Source organism: Embiotoca jacksoni, unplaced genomic scaffold, assembly GCF_022577435.1.
Source record: "Embiotoca jacksoni isolate LCO1_2020_lvr unplaced genomic scaffold, fEmbJac1.0.p SCAF_20, whole genome shotgun sequence".
In the NCBI taxonomy this organism is placed as follows: domain Eukaryota; kingdom Metazoa; phylum Chordata; class Actinopteri; family Embiotocidae; genus Embiotoca; species Embiotoca jacksoni.
The window spans coordinates 9,692,479-9,709,498 of record NW_027185341.1 but is presented as its reverse complement, the minus strand read 5'-3'; the positions used below and the strand labels follow the sequence as shown (position 1 = coordinate 9,709,498).

The window sequence follows — 17,020 nt, the reverse complement described above, 5'->3', positions numbered from 1 at the left end:
AAGGTTAAAGCCCTTAAAGCACTAAACGGAAACTCTGGAAATTAAAAACTGCCACTCGCTGTACCCTGCTGGGTTTTCTTATCCTTCTTTCCTGCATGCTTACTTTGCTAAACTGTGCACAAACTGTCACTCATGTTCCAATTCATGAGGTGTCTGAATGGAATCTGGAAAAAAAACAAAACATGATGCATGAGTTCCTTTGAGTCAAGTGCTGAGATTTATAATTCTAATCTAATGAAGATAAAGTTTGACACAAAAGGGGGGGGGGAGTACATGTAATACATTTATGTGCATTAAATCATCAGTAGAGACCATGTTTCATCATCTTAAGATCTTTCTAAATGAGGGTTGGAACAGAAACACCAACCTTCCTAAGAAAAAAGAGGCACTTGATCAGTCCTGCTCCCCATATAATCTAGTTGAACAGCAGAAGAGGGTGAGTCAAGGTGCTTATTGATCACAGCGAGGACTTTCCCAGACAATACAGCCCATAGCTATTACTGGCAAAGCTTCCTCTCACCTGTGACAAGAGAAGAACAGCAATTCCCATTTCCACTTCCCAAAATGAGCAAAGTCAATGTAATCAGGGAGATCAATAGTCCTTTCAGTGTCATGAGTGAAAGGGAAAGAATTAGTGTGGATTTCTGGATGACATTTCCAGAGGTGACCTCTGCTCGATTCTGCCAAGCGACGACCCCTCAGTTCAAGTGCTATTCCATTTGGCAGCTGAGACAGAAGCACTATGGGAAAAAAAGGTTACAAGATGATAACGAAGTTAATGAGTCGTCTATCAGTGTTTCTATAACATGCTCTGGCACAGGCTGCTACAGACGACGATGGCTTTTAAGTAAGGCTGATGTACGCAGCTCAAGACATGGGATTAAAGCAATCATAATTAAAGTTGGAGAGTGTCTGGTCTGTGAGGGAATGATTATGTCATGACCGGCTCTAATAGCGGTCAAGGATTCTCTCGTTTGATCTCTGGGGCTTTTATGGGCTAACATTTGTCAATAGCTGCACGTAGATGCCATGAATTTATTAAGAAAAGAATGATTCCATAGCCCTGAAGATTTATGTCAACAGCTAAGTGCACCAACCATACACATCCTTGGACACTTATTTAACTTTGGCATTTGTTATGAATTTAGTTTACTGGCTGTACTTTGGCAAAAAAGCTCCTAGAATTGTTGTTATGTCAGTATGAAATCATCATGTTGATAATTAGCAGATTCATGTTCACGATGTTCAACCTTTGGCATGCTGATATTTGCACTTTACACAATGAACACTGATTCATAACCACATGAAATTGTGTTAAAGGGGAATGCCAAAGATTTGCATCAGTCTGTTTATGATTGTTGTCTAGCGCCAAGTGGCAACCAAACATAGCGTCACCTACTGGGTTTTGAAGTGCCGTTTTGAAGCCTCGGGCATTTTGGCTTTTGCCATCTGGGGTTATTTTTGGAGCCCGATGTGACCATATTTGGACAAACTGAGAAGGAACGAGGAGTAAACCTGACTCAATCTGACTGAGAACCTGAGGACACTGAACCCACCTACCTATGCCAGTAACCTAAAAATACCTCAGGCCTGGTAGTCAAACCATGCACACCCCCAAACATACCCCTCTTTGAAGCCTAATAACTAATGAAATATGAAATTATTTTCAGAAGGGCCACCTGGAGACTGTTCAGAGGGAGTCAGTTTAGCTATTGAAAACATAATGACTTTTTGAAAGGGAGTCGAGAGCTTTTTTTGAAGCCAGACCCTAGTGGCCCTCAGTGGTATTGCATAATACGGTACTTCTGCATTGGCCTAATTTTCCGCGCATGGATATTACTTCCATTTTATGCTCTCAATGGGTAGTACGACTGCACATGTGAAAAAGGTTTTTAAAGCCATTTGTGGCTCCACAGGAAGCTATACAAAGTCTCAATGTCGTGACTCAGCTGGGTTTGAAGACACGTTTAACAATGAAAACAAAAATCTGGAGATGTGGAGTTCGAAAGAAATTCAATTTTCACACCTGCTCCTGCTCTTTACATCTGCTTGACGCCAGTAGCTGAAGGCTACATTAGCCAAAACTACTCACCTCTGACCAAACTGTCAAATTGCATTTAGATTAATGCATCTGTCAGGTTTTGACAATGGAGAAGAAGGGGTTGAATAGAAAGGATCATATTTACGGTACCACCACACCGAATTACATTTTTTTTGTTTTAAAGTGTCCATCGTAACTCTAACAGTTGTGGCAGTACAATGCTAAACTGGTAAGCTTTTGATGAATGCATGTGTTTATGTCAACTGTTGACCAACTTTGAAATAAGCTAAGAAGAAGCATACACAAGAAGTTGTCCATAAATGTTAAGAGCTGGGAGAGATTCCAAAAAAGATATATATAGAGTCCAAATAGTAAGTCTTGTTTTTCTGTAATTTCTGTAATTGGTTTCAAAAATCACTCAGCTAATTGATCTGCTGGAAACTGGAAACAGCCCAAAGCACTACCCAGATGAAGTATGATGCTGTGAACAAAAAACAAACTGACATTGCCATTCACAGAGCAGGGTGCCTAAATATACTTTAAATGAAACAGTTAAAGTTGTAAGTTTTTCTTTTCCCTTCCATTTCTATTTTTTTTCCTTCTGTTTTTAAAACTTAACAGCCCAAAGGCACTAGAGGATTTTTCCTTGGAGCAAAATCAACATTCATTCCCATAAAATCCCTGAAAGACACTATTTTAAAGATAATGAATAATGTATAGGGGTATGTACAAATGGACCGTCATAGTTAGTTTTTCTTTCTTGAATACATTATTAACTTTTTTTCTATCAAGGAAAAACTGGCAAAGGGAAATAATAATTTGTTCTTCTATGAAAAATATCCGACATCATTTTCTGACTAATTTCCTCTCTTTATTTGGAAGGAAAAGGGCAAGCATTTCAACCTGCCATCACAACAATGAAAATGGGAGATGAATTGCTGTTTTTTTAGAACATGTTACATATAGGAGTTCTTCATAGTAGTCACAGTCCTCATTGTCTGTTTTATCATGTATAATACCCCACTCTAAGGTTTTCCTTTAAAATCCACACACTGTTCTTGTGAGCCTTATATTTTACAGATATTTGACATTGAAGCGCAAAGTGTCCATAGATGAACAGAAAATATGAAAGCAATTGAAGCAATGTCCTCAACCCTTTTTATCCCTGTTAATTTCCTGGAACACTTTAGCACCATATTTCAGGGCAATCTCAGACCTGACCGTGTTGGGAATAGTCATCCTTTGTATGTATGGAATAATTAAGCTTGTTGAAGAGGAGATTCAATATACTTGCCTCTGTGGTGAATGTTAAACCCCAGCCCCATTTAACAAGCCTATACAGTATGTGTTTCCCACATTAACTACTAAAAATCCTTGGTTCCTACCATTTCTTTTCCCCTGTGTGAGGCCTGTGCTGCAATAAACATGCACTGCTATCAGCCTGCGTTTGGAGTTAGGGCACTTCCACATGCCCTGCCAAGCAGCTGTCACCAGGTAGAACTATTTATTGAGGAAACAGTTATGCATCACTGCCGAATTTAGCACAAAAAACATGTTAGGCAGCACTTATGAAATGTCAAGGGACTCTTTTGTAAAAATTCACACAGTGCACATAGATTTGTGTGGAAACCTATAAAAGGAAATAAAACGTTTTAAAATACTTTTAAGAGACCCAATGATATATATTTTCCAAGAGCAAATGTATTCCAAAAGTGCTGTGTTTAAAATCCAAGTCTCTCTGAAGCCGCCTTTGCATTTTTTTTAACAGTCACTAAATTGCCAAGAAGTGAGAAGCAGCCTTTGGACGACGAGAGGTGAAGCTATCCACTAATCAAAACATTAATAATAAATAAAATATCAGTGTGGAACAGATACAATTTTGCCTGGTTTTATACATTTGTATCAGTAAGCTGAAAATATATCTGCCGTGGAGACAATATCATTTTTCTTTGAAGGGAAAGAGCAAATCATACCGTAGTTTTTTTGCTCAAAGAATCCAGTAATATCTTTGCGACGGTCTCCCCAGGTCATGTAACAACAGTGTGTGTAATTCCAGTCATCAGCAGGATGATATAAAATCAATCCACTCTGCCTGGTTTTGCCTCCCATGTCTCTCACCATGAAGGAAAATGAAAGGATTTTCCAGGTGCGGGTTTTCCAACTGCAATAGCTGTAAAAACCCACGCTGTGTTTCTCCCAGGCACATAAACTGTTCAAATGTCATCATAATCAAAAACTCATTTTTATATTTTTAACCGATTTAATGTTTCCACACTTGTTTGTTCAACTCAAAGTGCTTCAGGTGAAGCTGATTGCTTATTAAAGATGCTGGGCTGAGCAACAACCTTCAGAGGACACGAGCTCCAGGCTACACGGCAGTTATGCTGCATAATTGTACACACAAGCATTTTATATGTCAAACATGTGTAGAAAAACTGTGTAAAAAAAACAAAGAGTTAGCAAGTCACATCAACCAGCTTTCCAAAAGTCCTACGTATCTGAACAAAATCCAGCTGCTTTGTGGATATAGGCTAAGAGAAGAGAACATTAGCCAGCCAGCTAAGACACGGAACCAAGCAATTAACAAGAGTTATGTTGTGGTTATTCTTTCTGTGAAGGCTTGCTGCATTTCCCAGTGACATCCCACGGCCATTAGGCTACCTATGTACACTTTAAGCACTGTCAAAGTAACAAACTATTACTGGTTCAGTAACCGTCATTTTCTTTAAACGATATCTTTTAAGTTACGGAATACAAAACCACAGGACTCTCCTGAATCATTTGATGGCACTATGGGCTTTTGTTGTAATTGTTTCAGCTTGTTCACTGAAAATCGTGTTTTGTCAATGAGTTGAATTGAATTGACTTTTGTCTTTCATTTTAGCATGGTTGATGTGCCTAAAGTATACAGTAACAAAACCCTTTGGCATTGCGTTGAAAAAGAAGCAGGTCACAAGGAATTCAAAGTGGTAAATCGCTGCCGTTGACCAAACATGGAGCTGCTCACTTCTACCAAACCTGACACAAATTCTAAAGTGAACTGATTCAAGATGTAGTTTGTATTTTTTAGCAGCCTCAACAAGAATTGTTAGCTGGGAACCACCGTTACTGGCTCATCCAAAAACATGCACCTCAGGTCAGGTTACCTGGCGCCGCGCTAGTGGCAGCCTGCTGCAGCAGCTCCCCCCTGAGAGCACCCGTGCTGTAGTGAAGAAATTTCCCCTCGGGGATTAATAAAGTGAAGAAAATCCAAAAATAAAAAAATAAATAAAAAAAATGTGACCAAAATGCACCATGGGAGATCATGGTGAACTTGTCACCTAAAGATTTAATGTATTGTACCTTCTACTTTTTATCAGAGAACCGTCCGGCTTGGATCAGCATGATGTATGATTCGAGCTGGCTTGCTAAAGTTCAACAGAGAACACAACTGAAAATAAAGGTTTCATTAAATCACATAATAGATATTGATTATTTGGCTTAGCTCTGTGGCGGTGGTGAGGGTAATAGAAACAGATACTGTGTGTGCGTGTGCGTGTGTGTGTGTGTGTGTGCATGTGTGTGTGTGTGTGTGTGTGTGTGTGTGTGTGTGTGTGTGTGTGTGTGTGTGTGTGTGTGTGTGTGTGTGTGTGTGTGTCGGGACACATATGGAGCCATATTCTCTGCCCTTGTGAATTATGGCTGATGTCACTCAGCTCATTGTATTCCAAGACAGAGAAGTAATATATGAGTCACTGCGGCTAGCCTGGACTCACAGCACCCGGTAATCAAGGGTAAAGCTCTACCAATATATTAGCCTGTTGTAAATATTGGATTTTTCCTTCCCTTTTTTTCTTTTCCTCTTGTGGAAAGACACAGAAAAAGTCATTTTGTAAAACATAAAATAGTTTTGTTTCTTCAGCGAGCTTAAAGTGGATAATAGAAGTGCTGTAATCAGCTGTAATATCCTGCTTTGTCAATCTAGAAAAAGTTAAGATGCACTTTATAAGAGTATTTATTATTTACATTGCAGATACCATCTGCAAAAGAATAAAAAAAAAATAATTCCGGATTCCGCCAGATTTAGCTAATCGACCAAAAATCTGTAAATTGCAAGTGTGTGTGTGTGTGTGTGTGTGTGTGTGTGTCCTGACAACCCTACCCCGTCCTTTTCCCCTTGCCATGCTCTTATCCCTCCGTTCCAGTCTGCTGAACTGTCATTCAGTCAACCTGCTTCCTCTCCAAAGAACGTTTGCAATCGCCATCTAAAACCGATTTAGTGTATGAGCAGTCATGCAGCCCGGCAGGCACATAAATAAATACACACTAAATGTAATTGCAAGAAATGGGGCACGTGGTGTTGACAGAAAAGTGAAAAATTATCAAAATATTTACAGATTCCAAACCAACCAAAAAAAAAGAAAGTGAAATCTGAAGGAAAAATCATACCGTGAAATGAATAGGAGAGGAAACCTTGACAAGAAGCATCCTTGAAGCAATATAACATAATATTTCAGTCAGAGTTACAGGTTTCTTGAGGTAATAGAAATTCCATGGATAATAATTAGGTAAAGTTGAGCTGGAAAGTCCACATCAATGTAAATTTTGACACGGTGCATGTGGAGTGACGTGCTGCAGGAATATCACTTTTTTTCCCCTTCTTTTTTATAAAATAGAATTATATGGTATTATCCAGAATGGGATTACCGCAGAAACACATTCAACAGGACCGCAGTTTAAGATGAGAGAATGGAAATTCATTTTAATTGATATATATGGGAAAGTATCAGTAACAAAAAATATAAAGTTACACAAGAGGTCTGTTTTTCTGCTCCACATACTATTCAGCTATAAAAGAAAACCAAGCATGTGCACAAAATGGAATAAAATAAATAATGCCGTTGTTTGCTGATGAGGTCCACCTAAGCTGATATTTCCAACAACAACCTGCGTAAACTTCTGTAGAGAACAAGACAACTTTGACATTTAAAATTAGTGTGTCAACAACAGTAATATAATTTGTGGTTATGGCAATACTAAATGACTTTATGCCGTGTTCATGTCATATGAGAGGGAAAATAATGAAGGATTGTGGTGTTGGTAAATGTGTAGAACACTTGATTTACATAATTATGTCATACAAGCAAGCTAATTGTTTGGAAAACCTCTATTAACAGGGTTGCCAATCTTCCAGTTGGGGTGCAATATGAATATAGATTATTGATATTAAATAGGTTGTTAATACTTATTAAATTTTTCAAATAATACTTTTATTCAATGTGCAACCAGCCCTGTAAATAAGCCAGGAGAAGAGGTGCTATTTCTGGTGATGGGACAAATCTAATACCCCAAATAAATAACTAATAATGAATAATAATCAGATCAAATCTGCCATCTGTGTTTCTGACAAATAAACACTGACAATTCTGTCCCTCTTAAATGATAATTTATCTCACTGCAGATACTTTAGTACAATGAAAAATGTTGTCATTGTTACTAGGCTACATTACCTGTTGCTATATTTTGATAGTAAGTTTAATGATTATGTTCTATATGCAGTTATCCATGTGCACCATGAAGTCATGAAAACGAAAAATAAAAACATTTGACATGACTGAAAAATAGTTTTGACTTTAGTAAACAATCAGACTTTTTATGACAGTAAAAAAAAATAAAAAAATATCCCGTCAGCTGTGATGGAGCTCAGGGCTCAAACTGAGGTCGATCACCATGTCAGAAATGAGCTCATAAACTGAGGTTGTGTGTGACAGCTCACCTGTCCTGTCTGACAGGACACACAATCATTTGCCTGTCTCCATGTCTGGGATAATTATGAATAATTAATTAAGTTGTTGCTGTTGTCCCACCCGAATGCACTCAACGTTCTCACTTCGGAGACGCTCCTTTGGCTCCTGCTGCCGTATGAAGCTGTAGGTATTTGATCATATCTGAGTAAAGACTCCTACAAGCAGCTGGAAGCAGCAAACATAACTTCAGCTCCTGTAAATGTTTTGTCAAAACCTGGATTACATGAAGTACTGTTGAGTCTCATCAATAAAACCTGTTGCAGACTCTGTCTTCATTACAATAAAGTTGTATTTTTAAGGTCATTTCAGTTCATGATAGATGTGAAATCGTAGCGCAAAGTGAAAAAGTTCAAACTCAGCATACATGAAAGATGTTTTCTGATTTTTAAAAAAGGTCTGTGGATCTGTGTTTGCGCTGAAACGTGGATAAATCCCAATGTTCAGACTTTGTCCTGTGTGTAGAAAACAGCCTGTTTAACATATAGAACTGTTTTTCCATGAAGGGGGGGGGGGGGGGGGGGAAGTTCGAGACTTCCTCTTATTTGGTGAGATTAGTTTTGGCAGCGTGAGATGTGCGACAGACTAAAAGCAGGGGTCTCGTGCCAAAAGCGGGAGAGTTGGCAACCCTGTAATCTGAACAAAGTGTTAGAACGTTTGATGGCTGCTTGTTCAATCTAGAACCACCTTAAACATCATGGTGACGTTGGCTGAAGACTGCTGGGCCTGATCACCGACAACGAGCAGAAGGGAGGTAATTAACCACCAGAATCCTGGGGTCAATGGAGCACCGAGAGGACAACATGAAATACCTGCGTGTCCACATCACATGAAAGCTATCATGGTCCTGCCACATTGACATCTTGGTGAAGAAAGCATCTCTACTACCACAGACATTTGAGAGACTTTAGGGTAAGGTGCTGAAGAACTTTTACACCTGGATCTTGACAACCAGTTTGGTAACAGCACAAAAATGGACTCCCTGGCCCTCAAGAAGGGAGCATGCTCGGCTGCGTGCACCACAAACAGAAAAACTCCCAAAACCTGCAGCACATTTACACATGGAGGTGCCAGGAAGATCGTCAAGGAGCATCAGGAAGACGCTATCGCAGCCTGAGGGCCGTCACAGAGAGGATTAGAAGGAGGCTGTCCGTCTCCTGAAGCAGATCTGAGACTCAGGCCACACATCACACACATTCACCAAGTTACTGTCATAAATACTGCCACTCCAAAACTCTTCTCACTACCAAGTCAGTTTTCACAGTTGAATGTGTTTTAATGTAACACAACTTACTGCCATGCACAACACTCTCATCTCTACTGCCTTGATTATCTCTCTACATATTTCTATATTTTTCTGTTTCCATTTTTTATGTCATGGCCCATCACAGGACCCCAGATTTAATCTTTATTCTTAATACTTATACACAAATACTTTCATTTACATGTATCTCTATGTACCTAGCCTGTGACAGATACCCAAACATGTTATTGCACGCTGTGCTACTGTACAATTGTGCTGTATATTTGTGTATGTGACTAATAGACTGTAATCCATCCATCCATCCTTCATGCAGGACAGGTGATGCAATCTTTTAATAGCTCACCACCCTGAAGAGATACAGCTTCACATGAAATGTTTAAAATCATAAATGCATTTAAATACGTAACTTCCCTTTTCAAACAATGGTGTCTGTTAGCTATCAGTTTACATTTGAAAAGTACCAAGATAACTGTCCGCTTTTCTTTTAATAATTGACAAGGTAATTACCTCAATCATTTATGTAGAAAAGGACCTGACATTCATTTAGTCTTTTATGAACAGAAGAAATACGCTTATGGACATCCCTTATTTTTCAAACAATAAAACATACACAATTATGTGTCTTCTTCCATTAAATAATCTTTTGTAGGATATAAATGCAAATCCCATAATCAGACGAGAGCCACCATCTCATTTCCGGTGTTGTGTCCAAATCACACCAAGTCTTCAAATTTTAACTACCATATTCAAAAAAAGTTCTAAATAAGTGAACCTTTACACATGAATAAAGTGATGTTCCATCACAAATTTAAAATCTGAAATGACCAAAGTAGAAGATGGAAATTTGATAAATGAACTGGCTTGAAGTTAAATGAATGTGTTGTTTTTCTCCATATACATCGCTGTCGGAAACCCGTTGGCTAATCAAGTTCCTGTGCTGGATTTCTCATGCAATCCTATATTTATTTTTGCTGAACGTGTTTCACCAGCTCACCCACTTTCTCACATAAACATCCCGAATGGGCATGTTTACTCCGCATACCAGGAAGTATGAGTCCTAAACAGTCTCCTGTTTCCAAAAGGTCAAAAACAAATTCCGTCTGCAATCACATATCCCATCAGAACCGGGTTTTCCTCTGATAGAAACCTCCAACATCGCGGCCGAGTCTAAAGCAACCCCTGGCTCTCACTGACACACAGTTGTTTGTAGGAAGAATTGGGATTGGGAAAGTCTTACTTTTTGGTTTCTCATCAGCCAACAAATCACAAATGCTAGTCAGAAAAATCCGCTCTTACCTCACAAACTGCTGTTGTGAGCTCGCAGCGAGGCTGTATGCGTGAGCATGAAGCTCTCGGTGCACTGCTGACTGCTGGCGGACGGCGACCTGCGCGGTGAACGCTGGAAACGACTCCGTCGGTTGAAGTAGTTGCCGGCTGTCCACGAGCACTTGTGCTTCCTCAGGTACTCCTTGTAGTTCTTGGTGAGCAGCGTGTAGAGGAACGGGTTGATGCAGCTGTTGGAGTACGTCAGGCATGTGGTCAGATAGTTGATGTTGCGCTTGGCTTTGGTGGAGAGAGACAACGAGGGGTGGAACTGACCCAGCAGCTGCCAAATCCAGAAGGGCAGGAAGCACGCCCAGAAGAGGAGCACGATGGTGAAGATCAGGTACAGCACCTTGAAGCGCACAAGACCACAGTTAATGACGCTCCGTGGTTTCAACATGAGAAGTCGTGGAAACACCGTTAGGCAACAGCAACACGGAGGGCGTCTAGAAGCCACAGAGGCTAACAATTTAGTAAGCTAACAGGAAATGCAAAGACACAGAGGGAAGAGATGAGGCTGTTTAGAGAATAAACATATTCCTCATCGCAGGTTATTGTCTAAGTTATGAAGAAAAACTACATGACTAAAATTACAAAATAAAAGCTTAACACTCAACAAAAAAAGTATTTCCATGGCCTCTGCCATTTCTGTAAATATCAGAAAACAGGAGACAAGTTTTGACCTCTGGCCTCTGGACTGTTCTCAGTAAATATGACCCCATTTTAACGCAGCAGGAGACTCAGATTTCAATTAGTGGGACACCTGACAGTGCAACTTTGTTGTCAAATGCGTCGCTCAATGTTAGGCATTTGTATTCATGTAGATCCCCAAAAATTCACATAAACACAGCATAGAAAATGTGTCTCTTTCACCAATCTCTGAAACATAAGATCAGATTTTAACATTTACCTCTGATGTATCAACCTTATGTATTTCAGCAACCAGGAAATGCTCTGATTCCATTAGATTGTGTTATCTACACCGGAAGTAGGAAGTATGTACATTGTAGGAGTGGGTGTCTGGTTGCTTTTCACAAATATCTAACCATTTTTATGACATAACTGTCACGGTTCAGGTCTTTCTGTCTCTTATTAGGTTTGAAGTGACACTCCACCACATTTCTTTCTCCAATTGAGGAAATAAATTGTTCACAGTTCTCTTGGTGTGATTGAAATGTATTTATTTCGTGAAGATCCAATCCTCTCTAAAGCGTATGTCATGCAAGAGAACCAATAAAAACATGTGGAAAGGTCAAAGTTATCAGTTATCAAGCCTCGTTTTGATCCGCTACCATTTGCCCTGTTAAAGTTTCTGCAATTACGTGTTCATACAAATTCAACACTTCCTGCTTCATTTCAAATTAAAAGCCGTCAAGTGTTTCAGCAGACAGAAACCCTTTATTTTTTGACAAGGGTTTTAATGTGAAACATTTTAAGGAACCTGTTGTCACTGAAATGATATCTGAAATGTGATTATCACTCATGTAGAGTCAATCTGGAATAACCACTGAAATAGAATGATTATATTGTTGTATCGGCTATGTTGTTGACTAAACCTGTTTCCATGGTTACACAACTTTAAAAACGAGCCCCAACAGTGTGTGCGCCTGTGCATATACTCGTACATCACTGTGCATATCACTCGTACATATATTGTCAAGTGCTCCAAACTTTTAGAAATATATGGCAGACTGTGTGAGTTGATGACATCTAAGACTTCTTAACTTGTATTAATCATAGCCAGGAAAAGCTACTAGAAGATAAAAGAAAAAAAAGTAATATATAAGGAAAAGGAACAAAACAAGAAGAGTGGCTCGAATGAGGTCAGTAGTAAAAAAAAACAAAAAACAGGCTCACGGGTCATATCATAGACATAGGTCTCTAAAAGTAGACCTTTGATCACTCTCACTCTGTAAAACAGTGCATACTTATTTTATTACTGATTAATCTGGTTGATCCTGTTCAGATTTTTAAAAACTGCCCTGAAGTGATTCTTCTGGAAGGATGAGTTCTACGACAGCCGAGGACGACCTCTTAAACCCTGCTTTTGTTGCCCCAGTGTGATAACTGCAAAGGATCCGCAGAACTGGCAGGGGAAGAGAAAGATAATTATTCCTGTAGCAGCACTTTTGAAAGTTGGACAGTCTACATTCTCTCTTATTCGAAGATCTTGCTCCAAATTATATTGAACACCCTTTAATGCAACTGAAATGCAGCATTTCGGCCCATTGTTCATCATACTGATAAGACAAAACGAAGCAGTCTTAAGTCCTGCTAAGAAGCAAATTGGGCTCTGTCTCAGCATGAGCAGTAAGCAGGAGGGAAATGAAAAATAGAAAACCTGCAGCAACACAGAGAGGAGTGATAACAGAAGGCTTTAAGTGATGCTGCTACACTTCATATGGTCTTAAATAGCTACTCTTTATCAGCCAGAACACCTGATACAGTAGTTGTGAGAAAGAACACTACAAACTTCCCTCAGGAGTTCAGAAACATTCCATAAGAAGTATGGCTTGATCAGCAGTATTGTTCAGTGGAATGTCTGTGGAGGTTTGGACACCATCGTTGTGTCTAACTTCCTGCCAACTCATCAGATGGGACCTGATGGATGTGTCTGGATCCATCTACAGCTGAGCGGCAGCCTGGGTAAGAAGTGAGACTCGGTGTAGCGTGAAGCAGCCCGGAGGAAAAGGAGAACCAAGAAGTGGGCTCCAGATCAATTTGGAAAGACTGTATGAAAACGTACAAAGAGCTTGTAAAATATTCTGTGAAGCTTTGATATAGATTATATAATTTTGAGTAATGCTTCATAAAAAAAATGTCATAATTTTATAATAACAGTTTTTAAATTGTTCAGATTTGCAGTTTTCCCCTTAATAGTTTTGATAATTGAGAGGTTTGGACAACATAACCATTGGGATTATGTCATTTTAAGCTCTGAGTAATTATGAGCAACATTTCTTATCATTTTCAAGAATATATATATATATATATTTTTTTTTTTAAAGAAACCAGTAGATTAATCAACAAAAGAATCTGCAGATTAGTCCATAGCAAAAATAATCTATTATGGCCTGATATATAATATATAATAATCTATTTCCGTCAACCGCAACTGTAAAATTGTACTTTTACATTAATACATGGGTAATAATAATAAGATAAAATTCTAACAGTCACAAGGGCCATATTCTGCCATGAATATTTTAAGTACAATTTCCTCATTATATTTACATAATTTTACTTAAAAGCAATTTTAAAAACCGAGCATTTTTACAGTGTAATACTATTATTTTATACTCGAGTAAAGCCTTTGAATACATCTTCCACCATTTTCAGATGATGTTATAGAGCCACAATGTCCACAAAGGGAGGACGTTGGGGTGGTTGGATGGGTCAACAAAGGTCGAATTCCTGCCAACAATCAATGTTTTCTTGGCAACGACCAAAATCCCACCTCAATATTAATTAAGTAGTTTATCTTTCCCACTTTATATCATCTTAATGCCAAATTTTCCAAAGGTGTTTGAAGGCATTGATGTTATCCCTACGACATCCAAACTAAGGGGATTTCTAATAGGGATGTCATAAACCGCTGAGCACACACATGCAAATATTCAATGCATAAATCTTTGCTAATGAGTGGTAAAACACTAAAAGCACCATTCAAAATCAAGGCTGTGTGAAATACACTCACATCCCATGAAATGCAATATCTTCTCACTGACTGACCTTTTGATTAGGTAGTTTCTTGGTCTGTTTGAAGGTCTCCGTCTGTGAAATCCAATAAGTCCGTGCCAGCTGGATGTAGAGATAGCCAATGATCAGTCCAGGAGCGACGATGCTAGTGCAAAACAGGAAGGAGATGTAAACCTTGTAGGAGAGTGGTGACAAGGTGGGCTGACACATGACCTTGGTGCCCACCGTCATGAGCTGAATGCTCACGATCATCGGTAGGGTGAGAATCAAAGAAGCCACCCAGACCAGCAGAGCGATTGCCTTCCGGTAACTTTTCGACCGCTTGACCGTGTCGAGCGGCTTGAGCACCGCAAAGTAGCGCTCCGTGCTCATGATAGTCAGCGTGAAGATGCTGGCATGCATGGTCAGGAAGTCCATGCTGATCAGAATCCGACACCCCGCATCCCCGAAGTACCATGCCTTGAGGAAGTGTGTGCAGACCACGAAGGGGATGGTGAGAAGGTACAACAGGTCGGCCAGAGCTAAGTTGATGATGTAGATGTACATGGAGGCCGCGGTCCGCATGGAGTGGCACATGACCACCAGGGTGTAGATGTTCCCCGAGACTCCGACGAAGCACATGATGGAGAGGATGGTGCCGATGGTGAAGGTGGCAGCCATGTCCTCATGTGAGTTCAGAGGGGGGTCGGTGGCATTGGCGCCCCTCTCCACCAGGATTCCTACGGGCTCCATGGACACCGTTGTCATGTCTGGATGGGTGGGAACATAGATATGTGGGGTTACAGAAATAATATACAATACTCTTGTCTTAAACCGGTGCAGTCACAATTATTTCATTGAAAAGGAACTCATAAATTGGGACTTTTATAGACAGAGACACAATATTGGCTTGTTTTCTGTCATTAAACTTAACAAGCTCACTTTTACTGAAAAACTTCTTTTCTGGCTCCATCTCCACTAGCCATTGTCTAAATCTGCAACTCTCACTCGAAGTACCTCTGACTTCTTGCATGAAGTGAACCTTGAGTGAAGCTTTGAAAATAGTTCGAGCCAATTGAATTAACTTTTATTTTGAGCAATATAAAGCAACAATGACATATGCTCTTCGTAAGGTTACGCAAATTTTCCCAAATTGGTCATGAAATGAGACGTTGAAGTTTTGCAACTGTCTAGACTGAATATGAGCAGCAGTAACACAGTCTTATTGTAATGACAGCAGAGAGAAAAGGTTCTGAATCTGCTATTTTTGACTGCTTAATGCTGAAAAAAGGGCAAATCTTCCAGTGAAAGACTTTTTGACAGAAATGAGAGCATCCAAATATTATCCAAGTGTTATCTACATCAGCAGAATTTCTGAGCGCTGATGACAAAATGCATCCTCTGATTAGTTTTAGATGCATGAACCCAAGGTGTGTGCTCTCTTTGTATATTTGAGAGTTGCCTTTTTTTTTTTGAAGGTTTTAAGACCAGTTGATCCATTTCAATGCAACATGCACCCTTATTGGTTGTTCCCTAAAGGTCTTCTGTCACCTTGGATAGTGTACCTCACCCCTAAGTGAATGTGAGTTAATGACATCAGTCACAGATTGCTTCAATCTGTCATCCATTCAGCCGTTAGTCATGTGTTATGTGTACATCCTGTCTTGGGCCTTCCTAAACACAATGGCACATCAATATTGACTCAGCTGATTCCCCTGACTACCTCACAACTTCAGCCCAAGACTCACATGAACACAACCATATCAATACACTGCTTTTCAAGATGTAACTTGTCCATTTCACACAAGCCAAATGACACAATGCAAGTGTTGAAGGAACTTTGAAAAATAAAGAGACTCAGACAGAAATCAGAGAACATTTTTCCTTTTCGACTCGCAGTTCTAAAAAATGGGGGCAAAGATGAAGTCAGACCGGGTTGATATTAGGTTTCAGCCCTCACAAATAGACCTGTCTGTTGTGCTCTGAGAAGCACAACAGCCCTCAGTGCATGCATGTAAATGCACCTGTGAGGGCAATTCAATATCTATCTGAGAATTGAAGTCAATTTGATGATACTCAGTCTTACCTGGACTGCTGTCCTGGACAGAAGGCTTCAGCACTCAGCTGCGTTTCCATCCACCATGCTTTGTCTGTCTTTTCCTCCAAACTTCGCACTAACTGCACAAATTTCACACTCCATAAAAGTCCCCACAGATTCTACTAAGTGTCTAATGAAATCTGCAGGTAGAACAAATGGAAAAAAATAAATCCAGCAGTCTTGAGGGGAGACAATAACCTAAATGAGTCATCCACTACAACAACAACAAAAACATTGTTGACTGGTTTCTCAACAGCAGATAAACCAATCCAAAGTGTCTAGATTCAAGGGAGGGGTGCACTGCTTGCAGCCTTAAAAGTTCTCCACCATTTCCCTCTGCCGTTTGTGCACCTTGGTAGCATCTAAACACTGGATGTCAGCTGTGACATCGGCAGCTGAAAAAAAAAAAAAATCAATTTAGAAGAGAAGAAAAAGAAAAAAAAGAGAACATCAATGAAATGATGATGAGAGGTTTACATTGAGCTACAGCTGGTTACGGAGAATCCCCTCTTTGACTGAGAGAGTAATAAAGAGAGGAAAAGTGCCAGGGTAGAGTGGGGAGAGCGAGAAGAGAGAGAGAGAGAGAGAGAGAGAGAGAGAGAGAGAGATGAGCACTGCTACTGAGGCACTCTGTAGCTCAAAAGCCCAAAGTGGGAGGGAGAAGACGGAGAGAACAGGGAGGTATGCAGGAAATGTGTTCTGCTCTCTCTCTCTCTCTCTCTCCCTCTCTCCCTCTGTAACCTCTGTGCCACCTATTTCCATGTGACAGGGGCAAGTTGCCACAAACTGATATGCAACCCTGGGACTTGAGACACCTTAGGCACTCAGAACAA

General features: G+C 39.8%; 1 protein-coding gene across 1 annotated transcript in view; it reads right to left on the bottom strand.

Annotated features, from left to right (window-relative positions):
• Positions 1–16,687, bottom strand: part of LOC138202280 (urotensin-2 receptor) — a 58,532-nt gene extending 41,845 nt beyond the window's left edge. The window contains exons 1-3 of the mRNA XM_069156163.1: positions 16,176–16,687; positions 14,144–14,859; positions 10,385–10,763 (exon numbers count right to left, since the gene is read on the bottom strand). Of these exons, the coding sequence (XP_069012264.1) occupies positions 10,386–10,763; positions 14,144–14,857 (1,092 nt within the window). The 5' untranslated portion in view covers positions 14,858–14,859; positions 16,176–16,687 and the 3' untranslated portion in view covers position 10,385. The remainder of the gene's footprint in view (positions 1–10,384; positions 10,764–14,143; positions 14,860–16,175) is intronic.
• Positions 16,688–17,020: the final 333 nt, after the last annotated feature.